Source organism: Mobula birostris, chromosome 6 (genome assembly GCF_030028105.1).
Source record: "Mobula birostris isolate sMobBir1 chromosome 6, sMobBir1.hap1, whole genome shotgun sequence".
NCBI classification, from domain to species: domain Eukaryota; kingdom Metazoa; phylum Chordata; class Chondrichthyes; order Myliobatiformes; family Myliobatidae; genus Mobula; species Mobula birostris.
In genome coordinates this window covers 137,240,258-137,262,486 of record NC_092375.1, presented here as the reverse complement: position 1 = coordinate 137,262,486, position 22,229 = coordinate 137,240,258, and the positions used below count along the sequence as shown (strand labels likewise).

Genomic DNA, 22,229 nt, shown 5'->3' with positions numbered 1-22,229 from the left:
CACTGGTGATCGGGTTTCAATGTCTGTAAGGTTGAGGAAGTGGTGGGTATGCTATGTTGGTGTCAGAAGCATGGTGACACTTGCAGGCTGCCCCCAGTACACAAACCACACATTTCACTGGATGTTTTGATGTACATGTTGACAAATCAAGCTAATCTTTAGAGGAAGCCATCGAGAGACTTGTCAAAAGGGGAAGAGGAAGTGGGATTGAAACGGGTAGCCACTGGAAAATCCTGCCTTTTGTGGTGGATAATGCCAAGGTGCTCGACAAAGCAGACCCCCAAAGCAGGGGCAAGTGTTGTACTTGCCATGCTTGCAGGGATCAGTGTAAGGAGGGAGATCAGTGGGGAAGAACGAGTAGTCAGGGGAGTCACATAGAGTGATTCCTATGGAAAATGGAGGAGGAGAAGGCAGGGAAAGATGTACTTAGAAGTAGGGCCCCTTTGGAGATTGTGGAAGTTATAAATTATTGCTAGATACAGAGGCTCGAGAGGTGGTAGATCTGGGAGCAGTTTGGAAGGCACGGAGTAGGTACACTCCAAAGACAAAGTAATATTCTAAATGGAAGATGAGGCAACTGCAGCTGACAAGGGAAGTCAAAAGATGGCATCAAGGCAAAAGGGAGGGCATATAATACAGTGGATTTTGGTTAATTGGGCCAGCTGGTTATTTGGGACAACTCTTAAAGGACAATCACCAATTGAGGAAATGGCCGGGTTTCCCTTTGTTTATTTGGGATACGATGCCACTTAATTGGGATAGGAGACTGTTGCTGTATGGTTTCTAACTAGCGTCAGTCATGTGCACTTGTGTGGCCATTAGACACTACATTGTGCTTCAAGCGAGCAGTTTTTAAAATGGTGTCAGTTGCGTGTGCATATTTTCAAAAAGCAGTGATTTTTGTTACTGATAGTTGGTGAGAACTACGTAGTAAGACACTTCAGAATTGTTTAGTTCACTGGTTTCAAACATTCAGACTTGGAGATGCTGGAAATGGACAGAAGTGAAAATGAGGTAGTGAAATAGTTTCAAGTTAGGAACCAAGAAGAATTTGAAGTTATCGACAATCATCTTGAATGTTACAGTGAAAATGAAAATTTGGAGAGTGTGATCATTGAAAACATTGTATGAAGGCAGTCCATCATCTGAACGAAATGTCTGCACTGATCATGTTCATTTACAGTCAATCAAAAGAACACAGTGTAAACTGGATGAATTATTCCATCAATAACTATTGGGAACTAATACGGTTTTATAGCACTGTTAGTATTGGTAATTTGTTCTGTATTTCATTTAAAAACAATGTTACTCTATTTAACGGTAAGATATAAGAAGTTTTAGATGTATAAAGAGGTAAAACAGAAGGGAGTGGATATCAGACTGCTGGAAAATAACACTGGAGAGGTAGTAATGGGGGACAAAGAAATGACAGACAAACTGAATAAGTCTTTTGAGTCAGTCTTCACTGTGGAAGCCACAAGAATTATGCCAGAAATTTGAGAATGTTAGGGGCAGAAGTGTAATTGCTTTTACTAAGAAGGTGCTTGGGATGCTGAAGAGTTTGAAGGTTGATAAATTACCTGGACTAAATGGACTATGCCCCATAGTTCTGAAAGAGGTAGCTGAAGAGATTGTGGAGGCGTAAGTAATTATCTTTCACAAATCATTAGATTCTAGCATGGTTCCGGAGGCTGGAAGGGCGCAAATGTTACGTCCTGATTTTAAGAAGGGAGGGAGATAAAAGACAGGAAATTATCGGTCACGTAGCCTGACTTAAGTGGTTGATAAGATATTGGAGTCCATTATTAAAGATGGGATTTCGGAGTACTTCGAGGCACATAATTAAAAACAAAACTGTTGAAGTCAGCGTGGTTTCCATAAGGGGAAATCTTGCTTGACAATTCTCTTTTTTAAGGAAATAACAGGCAGAATGGTTAGTGTGATGTTGTTTGCTTGGATTTTCAGAAGGTCTTTGACAAGCACATGAGGCTGCTAAACAGATAGGAGCCCGTGGTATGTCAGGAAAGATAGTAACAATGGATGGAGCATTGGCTGACTGGCAGGAGACAGAGTGGGAATAAAGGGCCTCTTCTAGTTGGCTACTGGTGCTTAGTGATATTCTACAGTCAGTGTTGGGACTGCTTTTCACATTTTGTCAACGATTTGGATGACGACAGGTTGTGTTGAGGTAGGGAGTCTGCAGAAGGATTTGGACATATTAGAAGAATGGGCAAAGAAGTGGCAGATGGAATGGTAAGGTCATGCATTTTCGTAGAAGGAATAAAAGTGCAGACTATTTTCTAAATAGGGAGCAAATTCAGAAATCAGAGTTGCAAAGGGAAATGCAGGATTCCCTAAAGGTTAACTTCCAGGTTGAGTCAGTGATGAGGAAAGCAAATGCAACATTAGCATTCATTTTGGGAGGACTAGAGCACAAAAGCAAGGATGTAATTCTGAGGCTTTATACAGCATTGGGCAGACTGCACTTGGAGTATGGTGAGCAATTTTGGGTTCCTTGTATAAGAAAAGATTTGGAGCGGGGTTCAGAGGAGGTTTACAAAAATGATTCTGGGAATAAAGGGGTTAATGTATGAGGAGCATCCTGTACTTGCTGGATTGTTGAAGAATTTGGGGTGGGGGGTGGGGAACGTCATTGAAGACTAAGAATATTAAAAGGCCTAGATAGAGTGGATGTGCAGAGGATATTTCCTATAGTGGGTAAGTCTAGGACCAGTGGGCACATTCTGAGAATACAAGGATGTCCCTTTGGAACAGGGGTAAGAAGGAATATCTTTAGCCAGAGGGTGGTGAATCTGTGGAATTAATTGACAAAGACGGCAGTGAATGCCAAGTCATTGGGTATACTTAAAGCAAAATTGATAGGTTCTGGATTACTAAAAGTGTCAAAGGTTACAGGGAGAAGGCAGGTGAATGGGATTGAATGGGATAATAAATTTAGCCATGAGAAATGATGGAATAGACTCATTGTGCCAAAGGAGAGAATTAGGCCATTTGTCTTATGGTAAGCAAGGACAAGTGGAATTCTATCCCTTTTTTTGATAGCGGGTGGGTAGGGCTTAGGCAGATGTGCATGAGGGCAGCTTCAATGATGGTGGAAGGGAAACCCCATTCTTTGGGGGGGGGGAATCTCAGATGTTCTAAAATGGAAAGCTTCATTTGAGAAGAGATGCAGTGGAGACAGAGGAACCAAGGGAAGGGAGTAGCATTTTTTTAAAACAAGTAACAGGATGGGAAGAGCATATAGTCAAGGAAGTTGTGAGTATCACTAGGCTTGTAGAAGATGTCAGTGGATAGTCTCCATCCAGAGATGGAGACAGATTGAGAAAGGAGTAGAAGTTGGAGGCAAAATTGAGCTCAGCAGGAAGCAGCATCGGTGCATTCATCAATAGGAGAGAAAATGTCAGAGTGTTGCCATTGTAGAGTTGGAACCTTCTCTGAGGACCGCCGCCTTGTCATGGTGGAAAGGATTGTGAGTTACTGAGATCCCAAGACTGATGCGATCCGGAGCCCAGCCCCTGACGGGGTCATCCATGGTGGTAAGGTCATGGGAGTGATCCAACAGGAAAGACCTCACCGGTGGAACTGATAGAAGATGCTGATACATCCCAATGCCAGTGAAGGTAGAGGAAGGCAGTGACAGTGAAGGATATCCAGTCGACTTGCATTTCATGCCACTGGACCCTAGCCCAATCTGTCAAGTCTGTGGTGGCTGCCTGTGCATCAGCCTGCCCACATTCAACAAAGTCACACAAAGCCGTTCTCCATTAAGGGAGTTCACCCTAACGGATTAAGTCCCATCTCAAGTGGCAAAGGGGTCAAAATTGTGAGGTAGCTTTGTACAACCAATAGAAAATGCTTTGGGAGAATATCATACTCTAATCTTGTGATAGTAACAAAACATGAAACAAGGACTGTTCAGAATCCGGTTTAACATCACTGGCATATGTCATGATGTTTTGCGGCAGCAGTACAGTGCAATAAATAAAGGACTGAATTGCGGTAAATATATACAGTAGACAGTCAACAAGACACTAAGGACCTTTGTCAAGAACTCAATGGGCCATTGGAGGACAATGCTAGAAGTTAAGTTAAAGCCAATAGCACAGGTGGCCATCAGATGTAGCACATACCAGGGTGATGCACTATCTCCACTGCTGATATACACAGGCTTGAACCCTCTTAGGCAGACTATCTCAGAGTGGATATGGGTACAGTTTCAAGAGTGAAATGACTAGCAGGCACCTCCTATACATGGATGACAGCAAGCTGTATGCCAGAAATGAGAGAGATATTGACTCACTAATCCACCTGACAAGGGTGTGCAGAAGAGACATCAGGATGTCATTTGGACTGGAAAAGTGCAGCCGGATGGTAGTGAAAAGAGGCAAACTCGTCGAGACAGATGGAGTCGAGTTACCTGAAGGCCACATACAATACCTGGGGATCCTGCAGTCATGTGGAAGCCATGATGAGGACACAAGGAAGGCTGCAACATCCAAGTACCTCCAAAGAGTGAGACAGGTCCTAAAAAGCCAGCTGTTTGAGTAAATAGGATCAGAGCCATCAATACATGCACCCTATCAGTCATCAGGTACCCAGTTGGAATGGTGTTCTTGCCAAGGAACAAACTGGAAGCCACTGACATTAAAACTACTAACAATACATGGAGGATTCCATCCAAAGCCCAATGTTGAGCCACTGTACACCTGCCCGAATAAAGGAGGACAGGGACCTGGAAGTGTCAAGGCCACAGTCCTGGAAGAAATATAAAACATCCATGAGTATGTTAGGAAGATAGCCCCCAAGGACGACCTGCTGGGAAAATACCTCAGACAGCAGGTGGGGGATCTGGAAATGGAAGTGGGTGAAGTTGGGAAGCCAGAGGTCATAGCAGGACAGGCCATTGCATGGGATGTACCATCACCAGGTATCAGAGGTAGCTGACATAAGGAAGTCCTATCAATGGCAGCACCAAGGGACAGCACAGAGGCTGCACAAGAACGGGCGCTGAGCACACGAGCAATAGAAGCAGGGATCCATCACACCAGACAAGACCCAAGATGCAGACTGTAAGGAATCTGCTGAAACTATCCAGCACATAGTAGCAGCATGCAAGATGCAGGCAGGGACAGCATACACTGAATGGCACAACTAAGTTGCAGGAATTGTTACAGGAACATCTGCACTGAGTATGGATTGGGCACTCCTAAATCCAAATGAGAAACACCGAGAAAGTAGTGGAGAATGACAGAACTAAGATCCGATGGGACATCCAAATACAGACTGATATGCAGGTACTGGCCAACCAACCAGACATAATACTGGACAAGGACCAGAAGAAAGCAATAGTAATAGATGTGGCAGTCTCAAATGACAGTAACATCAGGAAGATGAATAGGAGAAGCTGGAGAAATACCAGGGCTTGAAAGAGCAGATAGAAAGGACATGGGAGGTTAAAGCCAGAGTAATCCTAGTGGTGATAGGAGCACTTGGAGCTGTGACACATGGACTGGGAAAGTGGTTCCAACAAATCGCGGGAACATCTGTGATCTCGGTCCAGAAGAGCAAACTACTAGGAACAATGAGGTTACTACACTAAACCCTCAAGCTGGCAGGCCTCTGGTAGAGGACCTGCGATTGAGGGAAAAATACTCATCAGCCCATCCCCCCAAACCCCTTATGGGTGGTGAGTATGTGTCTCAGTGAGGTAGTAACTTAAATGGGTTCAGTGTCAATTCAGAAATCTGATCGTGGTGGGGGGAAAAGCTGATTAAAACATTGTGTCTTCAGGCTCCTGCACTACCTCCCTGATGATAGCAATGAACAGGCGGCATGCCCTAGGTAATGCCCTTGAGGATGATGAAGATGCTTTTGATGCTGGGGAGGCTATTGCCCACGGTGGAGCTGATTGAGTTTGCAACTTTCTGCTGCATTTTCCAATCCTGTGCAGTGACTCCTCTATTTCCATGTAGCCAATGATAAAACAGGCATAGCTGTAGCCCAAGTGAAAGTCCGTGGCTACACCTTCAGTTTGGAGAAAGTGGGAGGAGCTGAAAGGGAAAATCTTTCAGCCTGGAGGCCAAGTCTTTATGTACATTTAAGGCAGATGTTGATTTAAATTCTTGATTGGTCAGGGCATGAGGGGATTTGGAGGGGGGTGGTGGAGGCAGGAGATTGGGGCTGAGAGGAAAAATGGTTCAGCCATGATGAAATGGCAGAGCAGACTCAATGGGCCAAATGGCCTAATTCTGCTCCTATATCTTATGGTCTAAACTGTTGCGGGTGAGGACCAGTTCTGCCAGAATGGAGAAGGGTGGTGGTGGTGGTTCAGGTGAACAGGTCAACTCTGTTGTCCAGAAAGAAGGCCTTCCTGATGGCAGGTAGAAATGGTATAGGGGATGGACATCCATTGTGAAATAGGTGATCCAGGCCAGGGACAATGGGCCAATCCAGATAGTCATGTTTTTGGACTTTGGGTAAGAAAGAAACAAGAGTCTGGGGAATGGGAACTGTGGGACTGTGGCAGTGGATGGGAAATCTGCAGAATCAGAGGGTGGGGATAGTGCAGGAGACTATGGCCTGGTACTCTTTGGTGGGGTCCAGTGGGGAAAGTAAGAGAAGAGTCTGAGAGTCTCAGCAAAGTAGAGGTCAGTCCTTTAGACTAGAATAATGCCTCTTTTCCCCCTCCCCTCACCCCTTGTCTGTGGGTCTGATGGAGGGGTAAAAATGATGGCGCAGGAACAAGCGCTTCAGCCCACTGTGTGCTAACCAGGATGCCAATTAAACTAATCTCTGACTCTCTGAAAGGTGTGGGTGAGGGAGAATGCAAGGGCTCACATATAAACTCTCCTGAAAATGTGGGCAGATGGATAAAGTTGCAAAGAAACTCATTAGCATATTTGAACTTTTGTACTCCACTTTGAAAACTTGAAGCAGTACGAGAAAATTGTATAAAATATTTTCAGGATCGGTTGCAAGATTAAGGAAGCTGAGGTGGGTACTGGGGTTATCTCCAATAGAGTAGGAAAAACTGAAGATTATTTAGCAGTTTCAAATTGATAGAGAATTTTGAAATTAATACAAATTATTTGTGATTCATCATTATCTTTTCACACTGTTAGGAAGAGATTGATGGAAACATCTTAGCTTTCGGGAAAGTTAAAGCAGAGTTTCTTATTCTTGAGAGGAATTAGTCTGAGATTTGGAAGTGAATTCTGAGGAAGTGACCCTTGGTGCATAGAACCCTGACCCAAACTGGACTTGGCTCAGTTGGCATCATATCTCCATTGTCAGCTATATAATGACTGTGCCGTCAAACTCCTCTGTCAAGTTTTTTTTATGTTGACCCATGATTTGCCCTGTTAGTCACACCACTAAGTATTACAGGATCCCCTTGTGGTGCAAATATCACATTTAAGCCAACGGCCTGGAGTCTGTGGCAGTAGGAGCTCTTGGGACTTGTGGTTGATGAAGTTTGAAGTTGCCTGTAGGTCCCATGCTTTATCATTGCCTCTTGATGCAAACAGCAGAGGGATGAAGCATGCCAATTCATTGACAACTATATTTTAATCTGAGCTCAAAAAATGTATGTGATTCTATGGTAGAACATGGCAGGATGAGTGAGTATTTGACAGTCAGTCTATCTATGCTTCACTCCTTTCTCTTGGGTTGTTACCTACTTCTACCTGAGGGGAATGAGGAACTAGAGGGCACAGGTTTAAGATGAGGGAGAAGAAACTTGAAGGAAATTTGAGGGTATAGTTTACATAGTGGTGGATATCTGAAACAAGCTGCCAAGGAAGTGGTGGAGGCAATTGCAGCATGTAAAAGGCTTTTAAACAGGGATAGGAAGGGCTCAGAGGCATATGGGCCTGAAGCAAATGGGTTCAGCATTGGAGTTGATCAAAACAGCCCAATTCTGTGCGATACAATTCTCTCATTCTATATTTATGGTTCTACATTCCAGTGCCCATCGAGAGTTTCTCTTTTTTTAAAATTTTAAACTGACCAATAATTGAACGCTCACTTTACCTGCACAGGGCAATGGTATCCTGCTGTCTGAGGATGACACCAGCTTTGAAGGAGAGTTCTCCGATGACTGGATCTTAAATGGAAAGGTAAAATGATCAACTATAGATGCAGATATAAAGGAGTTGACATTTACTAAGGGCTAGAGACTGAGGATAATGGCAATGAACTCCAAATGGAAGGCAGTGACTTGCAGTGTTCCGTTATGTTCACGACATGGATAACACAATGGAAGGCAAATGACAACTGTGGGAATGGGATTGAGGGGCTGAGTGGCCAGAAGCAAATTAGATTACTTGTATTCCTGACCTAACATTGATCTAGCTGTATGTATGTAAGGCCCCCGGGTGATTTTTTTTTTGACTACATATGGTAGTCTTCTGACTCGGTGAGATAGATTACCATTGTCCTTGCTTGGGCAATTTTGAAACATGATGGTGGAACATGCTTAAGTTTGCATTGTGCCATACTGAATGGGAGGGAAAGAAAAGCAAGGATTTTGCAGGTCTGCATTGATCCAAAACACCTGACTGCTAAATCCAGGTCTAATTAATATTTCAATGCAAGAAATCCTAACTTGTGCACATAGTGATGTCACTTGAGTCTGAGAAATGAAAACCAGGAAATGCTCACTCAGCAGGTTAGGCATTATCTGTGGAAAAAGAAACCATTACATTTCAAGGCTAAGTTAAACTTCAGAACCAAGAACTTCTTGTCTCTGAACATTTCAGAACATTTTAACTCATTCCTTTTTCTGAATGTTGCCTTACCAATTGAATTAACTTACCAATAAATTCTATATTTGATTTTATTCCTCGAATCTGAGAAAATATAGGGTAGACTATGATTTGTACCTGAAAATCTGATTACTTGTAAATAAACATGACCTCTTTAGTGCTAAAAAATGTTTTTTTTTACCTGCAGGGAGTTCTGACCATGGCAAATGGTGATTACTTTGAGGGAACTTTCAGCGGAGAGTGGGGAGCAGGAATTAAAGTTGCTGGAACGTACTTCAAACCTAATTTATATGACAGTGACAGAGAGAAAGCCCGTGCATTGTAAGTAGTAACAGTTTTGGAAAAGCCTTGTATTGGCCAGCTGACGCTGTCTGGATTCTCTTCTGATAAGTTGACCTGAGGTCTTAATTGAAGCCTTGCAATAAATCCCAGAGCAGGCCATGTGTATCTATTCAGTTCTCACTAAGTGATGAAACAGCTGCAGATAGTGACGTGTGGTGACAAGAGTGATTATTTTGTAGCACAAAACTCATTTAGTAGCATCTCTACAGTAATCTTTTCCCATCAATTTCTCTTTCCCCATCAGAGAGTATCAACTCCTGGTGGGAGTTCCTGCGGTATTTTTCCGAAATAGCCATTCATATTAACTTTTGGTGCCAGGTTTTGAGGAGCAGCAAGCTGTACACAACTCTATTACGAGCCACATGGATCCAGCAAATGGGGTTCTTCACGTTGTGCAACCTTTCAAGTTCTATTTCAATGCTGCCATGCTGTAACACAAGGGAGTCAATTAAGCAAAACTCTGTCTAGTTACCATAACAAGAGGATGCAAGGACAAATCTAATTCCTGCTGCCCCAATTGATGAGTTTTTGGAAAGGGAATGGGTTCATGCGCATCATGTCCTTGATAGCTATTTATTTATTTATTCATTGCATAGTCATAGCCAGCCCCAATTTTCACCAGTAAATGAAAATCAAAAAGCTTATTCTATCACAAACACTCTTTGTTCGACACACCCTTTTCTTCCACTTGAACTGAACTTGCATCTTCTTCTTTTCCAATTCTAAAGGTCGCAGAGCTGAAAAGTTAACTCCTCTCTCCACAAATGCTGAGTTTATTTTTAACAATTTCTGTTTTTGTTCCCAGTTCTCAATATTCACCTTGTCTTTGAAGTCTCTAAAGTATAGGAACTTTCAAAGCTGTCTCACTCGAGATGAATTCCCCATCTGATCAAAATGTTGAATGTGATTCCAGAGAAATGTATGAGGTTAACATCCTTGTATCTGTTTCACTAATTTAAAGAGCATCGTGTTGTTAATTAACTATTTCATTTTTCTGTTATCATTCTGGAGGTAGTTTTACTGGGGCTGTTCCAGCAAATTCTGCACACGTCAGGAACTTTTGTTATGACCCCGCCTCCATCTCACACCCCCAGATCATGCCATTGAATGACTATTTAATGGGAAACTCTTGATGATTAGTTTCCAATGGAATAAAGCAGAAACACAAGACCAGTGCAAACATCCAGAGTGAAGACTAATTTATAATGGGGATTTACCATGTTCTATCCCGTGACTGTTTGATTTAAAATCAACCTGCAAGCACCTTGCCTTGCAGCTGATTAATATGCATGGTACCGTTGATTTATTATTGTCACATACTGAAATAGAGTGGAAAAACTTTATTTTTCATACTTTTAAAAAAAAAATCATTTCAATACATACATTTATTGAGATAGTATAAAGGGAAATGCAGAATATAGTGTAATTTAGGTTTAAAAGTAGACCAATTATGATAGATTTAATAAATCTACTGAAAGCAGCTTGCAAAGAGTCACCACATTCCAGTTGCTGTGAAGCAGTTTCTTTGGTCTGGTCTGAGATGAACCCGGAGATGTGAAATGTGTATTGTGCAGTGACGTGGCAGGCATGAATCAACACATTGCTCTCCAAATGTGTGAGCAGAGTAACAGAGCGATGCTTCACTCGCACTGTCCTATTTTGCACTCATTCTGTAATGTGATTTCAGTGTTCTTGGGCTTGTGCCATCCATGTTACTTATGCCAGTACATGTATGTCACTGTATACAACCCTGAGATTCATTTTCTTGTGGGCATTCACACTAAATACAAAGAAACTGCAAAAGATTGGACAGTAAAACGTTATCAACATTGTCTAGACTGAAGTAAAACTTGTACAATAAAACTCTGATAATCTACTGTCTGGCAATTCAAAAATCCCAATGGTTTGGTATCCATCTCCCAGGCAAAGTTTGCCAAGCTCTTGTTCCATTCACCTGGGCCCTAGTTCCCATGCTCCCTTGAAGCTTACTGAGTTTACTAGTTTTACTGTGAAGTTTATTGTTCTACTGTTTTTCAAAATGTATACACAAAAAATGAATTAAAAGTATGTTGGAGTATTAATATGTAAGCTAATCTGACACCACTGAATTCCCATGTGTTTATTGAGGTTGATATTTTCCTGAGATATAAAGTGCCAGGTTCCATTAACGGTGCTCCTTGCACAAACTGTTTTTCCTTGCTATCTATCCCTGACATTTAGTTGCTTATGGAGCTGTATGGCTGTAATTACAGGAAGCTAGGTCAACTGGCAGTTGATCCTGATGAGAAATGGAAGGCCGTGTTTGAGGAGTGCTGGAGTCAGCTTGGTTGTGAATCTGCTGGGCAGGGAGATGTCCCCAGGGCCTGGGAGAACATTGCAGTGTGTCTCACCGCAAGCAAACGGCAGCACAAGGATAGGTGAGTGTTAACAGCCAAAGGAACTGATGGCCTCTGCCACCATTTTAAAGAGATTCTTGTTGAAGCATGTCTTGAACTCCTCAGGAAGTTTTCTAATTGTTTCCACTGAAGTTAAAGGTCTTCTGACTTGTGCCATCATCCCTTTCATGTGTCCTCACTTTCTGCCCTAACATCCCTTCTGTTTGACTCAATCTCAATTGTCCATGTCTTGTTCCCTTTCCTTCCCCTCTGTTTCTGTTTCCCTCTGCAGCCATTACCCCCAAGACCCAAGTGGTTGTTTACCACATTACTGTTTGTGGAGCCTTATGGTGTGTATTTTGGTTGCAGCATTACCTGGCTGTTGCTTTTACTACAAAGATGGTTGATGTGCTGAAGGATACTTTGGTTCTTGTCACAACATGAACACTGATGTGTAAATCCTATTGAGCAGTTTAATGCTTGCAATCTCAAAAGTTGCATTTCAGTGCATATTAATGCTTTTTTTAAAAGATCAATTTGTTATCAAAGTACATGTATGTCCCTGAGATTCATTTTCTTGTGGACATTCACACTAAATACAAAGAATCATATTGTTGTATGCAGTTTTTCATTTACTCCAAAGACAAACAAACAACCAATGTGCAAAAGACAACAAGCTCTATAAATACATAAAAAAAGCAAATGTTGAGAACATGAGTTGTAGTCTTCGAACTGATTCCACAATCTATGGACTCAATTTTAGTGTTGGGGTGAGTGAAATTATCCATAGTGGTTCAAGAGTCTGATGGTGAGGAGTAATAACTGTTCCTGAACTTGGATCTGTGGGTCCTGGGGTTCCTGTACCACCTTCCTGGCAGCAGCGAGAAGAGAGCATGGCCTGGATGGTGGGGTCCTTGATGGATACTGCTTTCCTGTGACAGCACTCCATGTAGATGTGCTCATTGGTAGGGAGGACTTTAACCATGATGGGCTACTTTTTGTGGTGGTTCTATTCAAGGGCATTGGTGTTCCCATACTAGGCTGTGATGCAACCTGTCAGTATACGCTCCACCAAACATCTATGGACGTTTATCAGAGTTTAGGTAATATGTCGCATCTTTGCAAATTCTTTATTTAAAAAGGTAGAGCTGCTATCTGTGCCACCTTTGTAATGGCATGGCAGTGTGCTGGACCAAGGACAGATGCTCTGAAATGATAATGCTGAGAAATGTAAAGTTGCTGACTCTCTACACTTCTGATCCCCTGTGAGGACTGTCTGATGGACCTAAGGTTATCTCCTCCGAAGTCAATAATCAACACTTTGGTTTTGCTGACATTGTTGTGGCGCCATTCAGCCAGATTTTCAATCACCCTCCTGTATGCTGATTCATCACCATCTTTGTTTCTCCCACAAAACTGTTGCCATCAGCAAGCTTAAATATGACGTTGAAGCTATACTTGGCCTCACAGTCCTAAGTATAAAGCAAGAAGAGCAGAGAGCTAAGCACGCAGCCTATGGGAATATATTCAACAAATTTGGTAACTTATGACCTGACAACACTGAAAATAACTTTTTTTTTTTTTTTTAGGATTGCCATAAATTCATGAAATGTTCAATTTTCTCCTTCAGGACAGGAAACTGCTGCTCTCCCACTCTGACGCCACTCTCCTGGAGAGTGATCTAAAGCAACTTCCAATTGGATCTTGTTCTCAGCATTTGACATGACAACATTGTTAAATCAGTTTCCTTGTTTCCCTTCTTCACCCCCCCCCCCCCCACACTGTGACTCATTTAGCCCTGATTTCCGGAGTCGATCTCATGCACAAACACTGGAAAGTTTGGAAATTATCCCTCAGATCACTGGCCCTATCACACTGGACAAGTATGAAGCCATCAGAAAATACTTAATGAAGGTATTGAAACTTGCTATTTTTCCTTCAGCAATAAATTAAGATAGATGTGCATAAAAAAGATTATTGAATGAAGTGAATGGTGTTTAAAAATAATCAGGTAAGGCAGCAGCCTAAGAGAGAAATAAATTAATCTTTTATCAGAGTTTCAATGAAAGAATACTAATTTGAATGGCTAACTCAGCTTTGTTTCTCCATGGATACTACTGACCTAAATATTTTAATATTGGCTGTTTTATTTCACATTTCCAGCATGCGCAGTTGTTTGTTTTTCAGAATTAATGAATATAAGCAAATTCAGCCCTATTTGGAAATTAAGTTATGAGGAAATTTATGGGGAAGAAAATGGAGGCCAAGTGTGTTGACTGATCCTGACTAAGTAGAATGGTTTCAGATTCTCTTGAGGTTCTTCAGACTCCATTTTGAATCTGAACCTGTTTAAGCTGGTTCTGTAATGCTGACATGGGCTAAGAAACTTGAAATTTGAGCTTGTTTTTGCATAACTAAACACAAATTTCCCATCTTCCCTGGAGGTAAACAGACCAAATGAAGTCCACTGAATGTTGAGACTCCTAATGACATTACAGTCCCGGGTAAACTGGGGTGTGATGTCCAAAACTATGTGAAGCTTTTAGGAGAAGTAAATAAGTAGCAGAACAAGTACAAGCTGTGTAAGCAGCAACTGAATGTCAGGCTTTAAAATTAATTGTGGATTGGCACAATCGTGCAGTCAATTTGCAGCTAATTCTGAGACATTAAGCATCTGATGCTGGTAGCTACACAGAATGCAAATACCAAAGCACTCTTCCCACCCTAACACTCATCTCCCTAAGAATACAGAATATTGCAGTGGGTACAGGTAGCTTGGCTATGATGTGAATTAGTTACAATGTAGTTGTTAAATTAGAGAACACTATATATTATGTGGGCCAAATTGATTATAATGTGATTTTGACTGCGAATTGGAGACCTCGCAAGTTACTTTGAAAATTGACAAGCAGAAAAATGCAGTTTTGGGATGGAGGGAGCTTGGTTACATTTGACTTTGATCCATTAAGAACATAGGCTACCAGTTTCATCATGAGAAGCCATTGGAAATTGACTTTGCAATTATTTCTATTGAACTTCATGCATTGATATCCTCTTAAACAATATAATGTACAGGCTTGAGTATTTTTAGCCTGCAGTAACAGAATAAAGTTTGCTATTTAAAAGTACCTTTTTTACTTTTTAAAAAAAAAAGCAGAGAAGATAACTTTGTTACTGCAAATCTGAAACTCTAGTCCCTAAACCCTTTTATCTGATTGACATAATTGTTTCTGTAACAATTTTTAAGTGAATTTTCTTAGAACCCAACTATGATATTTATAGCAGAACTACCTGTACATAAATTTTGTAGTTCTCTTTCCGTGTGTGCGTGTAAGTGAACTCCTGCCTCTTATACTAACATTTGATTTCAATCATTCCAAAGCAGCATACACTACATTTTAGAAATAAAACCTACCTTATTTCAGACTGACCCATGTTCCTGACTTGTACCCTTGGACAGGCATGTGACACACCTTTACACCCACTGGGGCATCTCCTGGAGACATTGGTAGCAGTGTATAGAATGACTTATGTGGGAGTTGGTGCTAACCGGCGGTTACTCCAGCAAGCAGTCAACGAAATCAAGTCATACCTAACTCGCATCTTTCAGCTGGTCAGGTAAGGAAAACTCCATTCAGTGGCCTTCAACTAGTTTAGCTGCTCTGAAGCTATAGACTTGTTATAGCATAGTTGATATGTGGTTCTGCTTTCTTTCAGATTTCTTTTTCCAGATCTCCCAGATGGGGGCAGTCTGATCCCAGTAAAAGATAGGAAAGCTCCTGGCAGTGAGGAAGGGGAATGCTCTGATGCTGGGTAAATAATAATTTGCTCTTTTTCAAGCTTTGTTTGGTAGAATGGAATATCAAAGGAGCTAGGAGGAGTGCAATTTAAGCAATGAAAGGGTGGGGAATGAGATGTTTAATGTTTAAGCAATGAACGCAGTTGATCAAGAGTGAAAATCTTGCACTGGCAGCATGCTCAACATCCCCTGTTCCAAATAAACTTGTATTGTGACAGGCCTTGTTGGAATTTTAGTGCAGCAGCAGAGTGCAGTGGGGCATAGTCTTGCCATTCCCCACCCTCCTCAGATTGACTGTTGCTTCCCTGGAGCAGCCACCAAGTCATTCCACATTGCCCCCAGTGCCACCAGCCCCTGCAAAGGAAGGATGCACCAGTGAGGTATTCTCAGCTTGCCCTTCAGAATTATCAGAGAGGTTTGCAGAGCCAATTAGTGTAGACTTGCATTCTTCTGAATTCTCATTCCCACGTCTCCTGCTTGTTTAACCAGATGTACCTTGCACTCAGGTTGCGGAGAGATGATTTGGGGTGGAGATGGTTACAAGTGTGAATAGAAATGGCAGGGTAACTCTCCCTAATGATCTCCATTGGTTACCTCTGTTTATCCTTGTAGGAGCCAAATGATCACAAGTTGCAGTCTGCTCCTTCCAGTTCTCTTACCACGGCTCTACCCACCTCTCTTCACACTCTACGCTCTGGACAACGAGAGGGAAGAGGACATTTACTGGGAGTGTGTGCTCCGACTGAACAAGCAAACGGACCTGGCGTTACTGGGCTTCCTTGGGGTGCAGCAGTGAGTGTTACCACAAAGTATCTTTGCACCAAGATAGATAGATAGATACAGAGTTCAGTGCAGTTGGATTTGCACATGCGATATAGAACAGGACAATATGGGATCAAGCCCTGTGGCCCACAACTTGTGTGCTGACCAATCTAAACTAACTCCATCAGTGGAAAGGTGTGATTGATGACCTAACAGCTGTTTGTTAAGAGGAAGCCAAAGAAAGGGCACCAAGTACTTCTGTGTACATTCCTCCTCATTGTTGCTTTGTGCACCAAACCCCTTCCAAGGTGCAGCATATGTTACCTGTTACAAATGCTTTGAGGCAGCCAAGTTAGAGCTGATACTGAACAGGAGAAAGCTCAAATGCAAGAAAAAATAGTACAAGAAAACCTGAAATAAAAATGGGAAACATGAGCACCATCTGTGATGTGATGACCTTAGTGTTATAGACTATTGACCTTCTCACCATTCAGTTCCCTGCTTCTAATAGAACATCATAGAAGGGGCTTCATTGTGCTTTTCCTGCCCTGTGCCCAGGGGAGTTTAATAACACTGGACATCTTAAAGCAAAAAAAAAAATTCTTGCATCTTACTTAACAAAAATAAGATTACATTTAATCATCTATTTAGAGTTACTTACCACTCAACGAATTAGTGGAAATCAGAGCTATTCTGATTCATGTTTTTGGGATTTAAGCTATATCAGTGAATACTGTGCCGTGCTGTACTGCCTGTGGGGAACACATGATGTCTGATGCAAGAGCAGCAGCTGGAAGCTCAGACCATCACCTGTCTTGTAAAATGTGGCTATGGGAGAAGACTGTGGATAAAACAGGTTCCCAAACCCTAACTCAACCCAACCCACCCCATTATTGTCCTGGCTAATATACAGTGTTTGGAAAATAAAATTGAAGATGTCAGAGCAAGACTGCAATACCAGTGGGATACAAGGAATTCAGTGTACTCTGCTTTATAGAGACCTGGCTCACCCACAGTGCTGAAGCCTGAGAGCTTCACCATCCACAGTGGTGTCAGGTAAAGGCACTAGTGGTAGCGTTTGCCTTGTGATGAATGCATCATTGTGCAGAGATGTGGCGGTTCTGTCTCAGTCCTGCTCCCCTGACCTGGAATATCTGGCTGTCAAGTGTCATCCACTCTATCTGTCAAGGGAATTGTCTGTCAAAGTCCTGGATGCAGTCTGCATCCTAATGGCAAAAGTCAAGCTGGCCCTGGAGGAACTGGGCACTGATCAGCAGTCATGAAACGGTGCACCCTGATGCCTTGCCAGTCACTGCAGGGACTTCCAACTGGGCAGGCAGACAAACACAGTTATGCAGTGAGTTAAACACCTTCTCAAAGAGTTTTTAATGTGATCTTACTTGTGAAACTGCAGAAAGTTAAATAAAATGTATAAAATTCAATACAGAGTTGTTGTGCACCTGAAGATACTATTACTGTCAATTACTGCAATCATTGTTAACCAAGGTGCCACACCCCACCCCACTCACACCCCTTGTAAACAAGTGTAAACTCGTGGGGCAGCGATATCAACGTTAAGTGATAAACATAATATTTCAAAATATACCTGCTAAATGTTTAGCGATATTAACAAAACTCGTGACTCTCAGATATTGCTATTTCAAGAGCAAATGGAAATGGATATCTTTCCACCATGTAATACAAAATAAATGAAAATTAACCCATGCAGGAAATAATATTTTAAAAAAACAGCAGGAAGTGATGTTCATACAAAATGAACCGTGCTTCTAGTGGCCAGAATAAGCACCAGCGTGTCAACTGTGGAACCAGATCATCACTGTTACACCACCATCAACAATGTTTATAGTGTTTGATCAGCTGTACATCTGGCGTACCGGCAGAGACTGAGGACCACAGCAGCAATGGGGAGGATAGTAAAGGTATAGTCAAGGGAGGCAGAAGAGTTCTTGCAGGTTTATTTTGAATTGGTGGACTGTACTATATTTAGGGATTCATCTTTGGATCTGCTTGAACATACACAGTCGTCAGCAATGTCATCAAGATCTGCACGGATGAGTGAGTAGCATTTTAAGAACATACCAAGTTTTCTCAAGCCAGAAGCTTGGAATGAAGCAGGAGATGTCCAGTCTGCTGAGGGCTAGATTTGGTGTTCAAGACCAGCGACCCAAAACCCTACAAGTCCAGCTATGACCTATGGAAGGGCCATTGAGAGAGCAAAAAGGCAATTCAATGTGAAGCACAAACACAAAATGCTGGAGGAACTCAGTAGGTCGGGCAGCATCTATTGAAATAAATAGTCGATGTTTCAGACCATCTTCTGGACAGGAAAGGAAGGGGGAAATTTTTATGTGAATTTAAGAACACCGTTCTGATGCACAAAAGCTGTGGCAAGTTTTGTATGCTGTTACTTTCTATAATTGAAACCAACAGCATAAGTGTCAGTGATGCTTCACTCCCCAATGAATTAAGCATCTTTGAATACACTTTAAAAGGGATAATAACGCCACACCCATGCAAATACTTGCAGCATCCGGCAACTTGTGATCTCCATCTTGGAGAGCAATGTCAGACCATGATGGTGTACCCAGTTGTGTGCTGAACAACTGGCTGGAGCATTCATTCTCTCACTGCTGCTTCAAAATGGCAGCGATTATTCCAGTGCCTAAAAAGAGCAGGGTGAATGCCTCTGACTATCACATGGTAGCACTCAGATCTACCTTGGAGGTGTCTTGAGAGGTTGGTCATAACTAGAATTAACCTGAACAAGGACTTTGGACCTGCTACAATTTGCCTAGCACAATGGGGTCATAGCAAGTGCAGTGTTACTGGCTCGCAGGTCTGCTTTAGAGCACATTGAACTGCAATAACATTCAGCAGCCTGGTGCACTGTATGTTTTGCTGTTGTCTGAGTTTAATACCATCATTCCCTCATTATTAATCACCAAACTTCAAAACCTGGTCCTCTGTACCTTCCTCTGCAACTGGATTTTCAACTTCCTCATTGGGAGACTGCAGGCTGTCCAGCCAGAGATAACATCTCCTCACTAACAACTAACACAGGTGCACCTCAAGGATGCATGCTTAGGCTACTGCTCTACACTCCCTCTACACTTACAGCAGTGTGGCTAAGCTCAGCTTAAATGCCGGTTCTAATTTTGCAGATGACACATTAGTTGGTAAAATCTCAGGCAGCAGTGAGAACACATGTAGGAGTAAGACAGTGGCTGGATGAGGGTTGTGGTTACAGCAACCTTGTACTCTGTGTCATCAAGGCCAGGCAATTTATTGTGGATTTCAGCAAGAGGCAAAAGGGTAATTGAGGTCAATGGTGGAAAGGGTTAGGATCTTCACCTTCCTGGGTGTCAGCATCTCATATCTGTCCTGGTCTCAATACATTGCTGCAATTTCAAAGAAGACACACCAGCGGCTCTACTTCCTTAGGAGTCTTAAGAGATTTGGTATGTCACTAAAGACTCTTTAGTGATGATACAAATCTTCTCAAACATAGACATTGGAAATCTCTATAAAGGTTCAGGGGAAAGCTTTCTGGCTGGTTTCATCACAGCCTGGTATGGAGGCTCCAATGCAAAGAATTGCAAGAGTACAGAAGGTTGTAGACTTGGCCAGCTCCATTGTAGGCATAAACTCACCCACTATTAAGGGCATCATCAACAGGTGGTGCCTCAGTAGGCAACATCCATCATTACGGATCTTCACATTTAGGATGTGCACTGTTTTCAATACCATACTGGAGTAGGTAGAAGAGCTTGAAGACTCGCACTCAATAATAAGCCTCTTCCCTTCCATCAGATTTCTTAATGGTCCATGAATCCCACCTCTATTTGTTTCTTTTTTTTTTTTTTGCATTATTTATTTTGTAAATTAAGTAATTTTGCCTTTTTGCTGTACTGCTGCAAAACAATAAACTTCATATCATATAAGACAATGACAATAAGCTTGTTTTCTGATTCTGCGGAGGTTGTCTTTGTTTATTGTAGATCCTCTAGCCCACTGACATTGTTCCTGCTTATCTAAAAGCAAGATCTTGAATATGCTAGAAATATGAAAAAAAAACACAAAACCCAAGAAGTGCTTGGCAGGTTACACTAGTGCAGAGAGAAAGAGTTTAACATTTTAGATCAACATTTCCTGTGATGGAGTGTTGTGAGCTTGAAACATTTAACTCTCTTTCCACAGGTGCTACTTGACCTGCCTAGTTTTTTGGCCTGCTTGTGCTCACAGAATCAGATGCACATTAATCTTTGCCTTATCAAGTTAGCATTTACTGGTCTCTTGATTTGACTTTCAGGAAGTTCTGGCCTATTACTGTCTCTGTGCTGGGAGAGAAGATTGAGGTACACACTTTTTTTATTGTTCCCTCCTCTTCACTTTTACTATTTTCTTGCTCCCGCCATCTACCCTACTGATCCCATCCCATCCCTCCCACCCACCCACCCACTTACCCAACAAAACTCTTTCCCTTCACCAAATTTGTTCAGCTTCCATCTGAGCCCAGGAGAGTTCATAGAGCCTGCAGTTGTCTGGCCAAGTAAATGTTCTTCCTGTAGAAAAATAATGCATGTGGCAAACTACTGTGCTGCAGATCTCTTAATAGTCATGCCCAATCTTGTGTCCTAAAATTCCAAAGTTAGCTATAGCACTCCGAATTTCTGTGCTCTGATGTGCTTTTAAGCTTGGGTGTGGATTAAGACATCTGCAATTGCTTTGGCTCTATTAGTCACTCTGTACATAAGTATGTTACTGAAATGTGGCATTCATTGGCAGTAATATATGAAATGTACTAAGCAAACTAGGAGCTTGGTCTTCAGTATTAAACTTTCAGCCTAAAATGCCAACTGCAAGTACCTAGTGGTGTAATTTGATCCCTGCAATGTTTCCTTTTAATGCCAACTCTGCTATATGGTGCTAAATTGTAAAATGTAGGTACAATTTCACTATGCCACAAGTTACTAATTTTAATGCCTGACATTCTTTTTTCCTTTCAATTACAAGTGACTAAGGTTGTTGGGATCTAAAATCTAGATCTCTGCAGGGACGCTATGCCTACAGAACATGGGGCTGTCTCCTAGATCTTCAAATGTGGGCCAGTGAGAGATTGAATTTTGCATATTGATACGGATCTTGGAGCAAGGTTTCCATAAATGGTTTCATGCCAGACTTGGCCAAGGTGCAGTTTATGCTGTTGGCATAGTGTAGGATCAGTATTTGAAAACCACCAAAGGCCACCCTTGCCCCACCATTACTCTGGGACTTAACAATCCCTGTTACCTGTGAGTCTATTCCCAACTCCCAACAATAGTAGGGTGGGAGAAGCAATGACCTGGAAGTTGTTATCTGTACAGATCAGCCTTTCATCTCTTTCAATGTGTGATTCATCCTTCCAGATTCAATCCACCACAAAGGAGGTTTGCTATGCTTCCGCTGTTGAATGTTTACAGCAGATCAGGTAAAGCAACTGTTGTCCTGATATTAATTTCAGTGAAAGGAGAACGTCTGGGATTTTGGGGAGACCTTGTTGATATTTTTAAAACTCTTATGAAATATTTTACAGTTGACAAGGCCAGCATTTATCACCTATCCTTAATCAGGGTGAGATGGTAGTATAACACTATTACAGTGTCAGTGACCTGTGTCAATTCCACCACTGTCTGTAAGCAGCTTGTGTGGCTGTGCGGGTTTCCTCCCATGTTCCAAAGACACAGGGGTTAGTAGGTTAATTGGTCATGTGTAATTGGGTACCGCAGGCTCAGTAGTTCAGAAAGGCCTTTTACCATGCTGTTTCTCTATAAAATTTTAAAAAAATAATAAATTTCTCAAATTGGCTTACTGGGCCAGTTTGAGGTCACCCATATCTGTATAAAGGTCAGGCAATGTCGTGTTGGTAGATTTCCTTCCTATAGAAGACCTGATTGATTTTTCAACAATTGGTCGTCATTTGCTAATGACTTGTTTCTTTGAAATTCAGAGCATTAACTGTGTTTAAATTCCATCACCATTGTACCCACAATGGTCCTTAAGTAGTTAAATGCAGTTTACTCCAACTCTTAATATGTATCTCTCAACTTTCATCTAATATGAGCAGGCAGCTTGGTCCCAGATGAGTTTTACTTCTCCTGCCAGCTA

General features: G+C 41.9%; 1 protein-coding gene across 6 annotated transcripts in view; it reads left to right on the top strand.

Annotated features, from left to right (window-relative positions):
• als2b (alsin Rho guanine nucleotide exchange factor ALS2 b) overlaps positions 1-22,229 on the top strand; it is a 136,222-nt gene that overhangs the window by 106,727 nt on the left and 7,266 nt on the right. For all 6 annotated transcript variants that reach the window (XM_072261442.1, XM_072261445.1, XM_072261443.1 and 3 more), the window contains 9 exons: positions 8,061-8,138; positions 8,974-9,107; positions 11,381-11,545; positions 13,300-13,417; positions 14,964-15,121; positions 15,221-15,316; positions 15,915-16,094; positions 20,395-20,440; positions 21,491-21,552. In XM_072261442.1, coding sequence (XP_072117543.1) covers positions 8,061-8,138; positions 8,974-9,107; positions 11,381-11,545; positions 13,300-13,417; positions 14,964-15,121; positions 15,221-15,316; positions 15,915-16,094; positions 20,395-20,440; positions 21,491-21,552 — 1,037 coding nt within the window. The remainder of the gene's footprint in view (positions 1-8,060; positions 8,139-8,973; positions 9,108-11,380; positions 11,546-13,299; positions 13,418-14,963; positions 15,122-15,220; positions 15,317-15,914; positions 16,095-20,394; positions 20,441-21,490; positions 21,553-22,229) is intronic.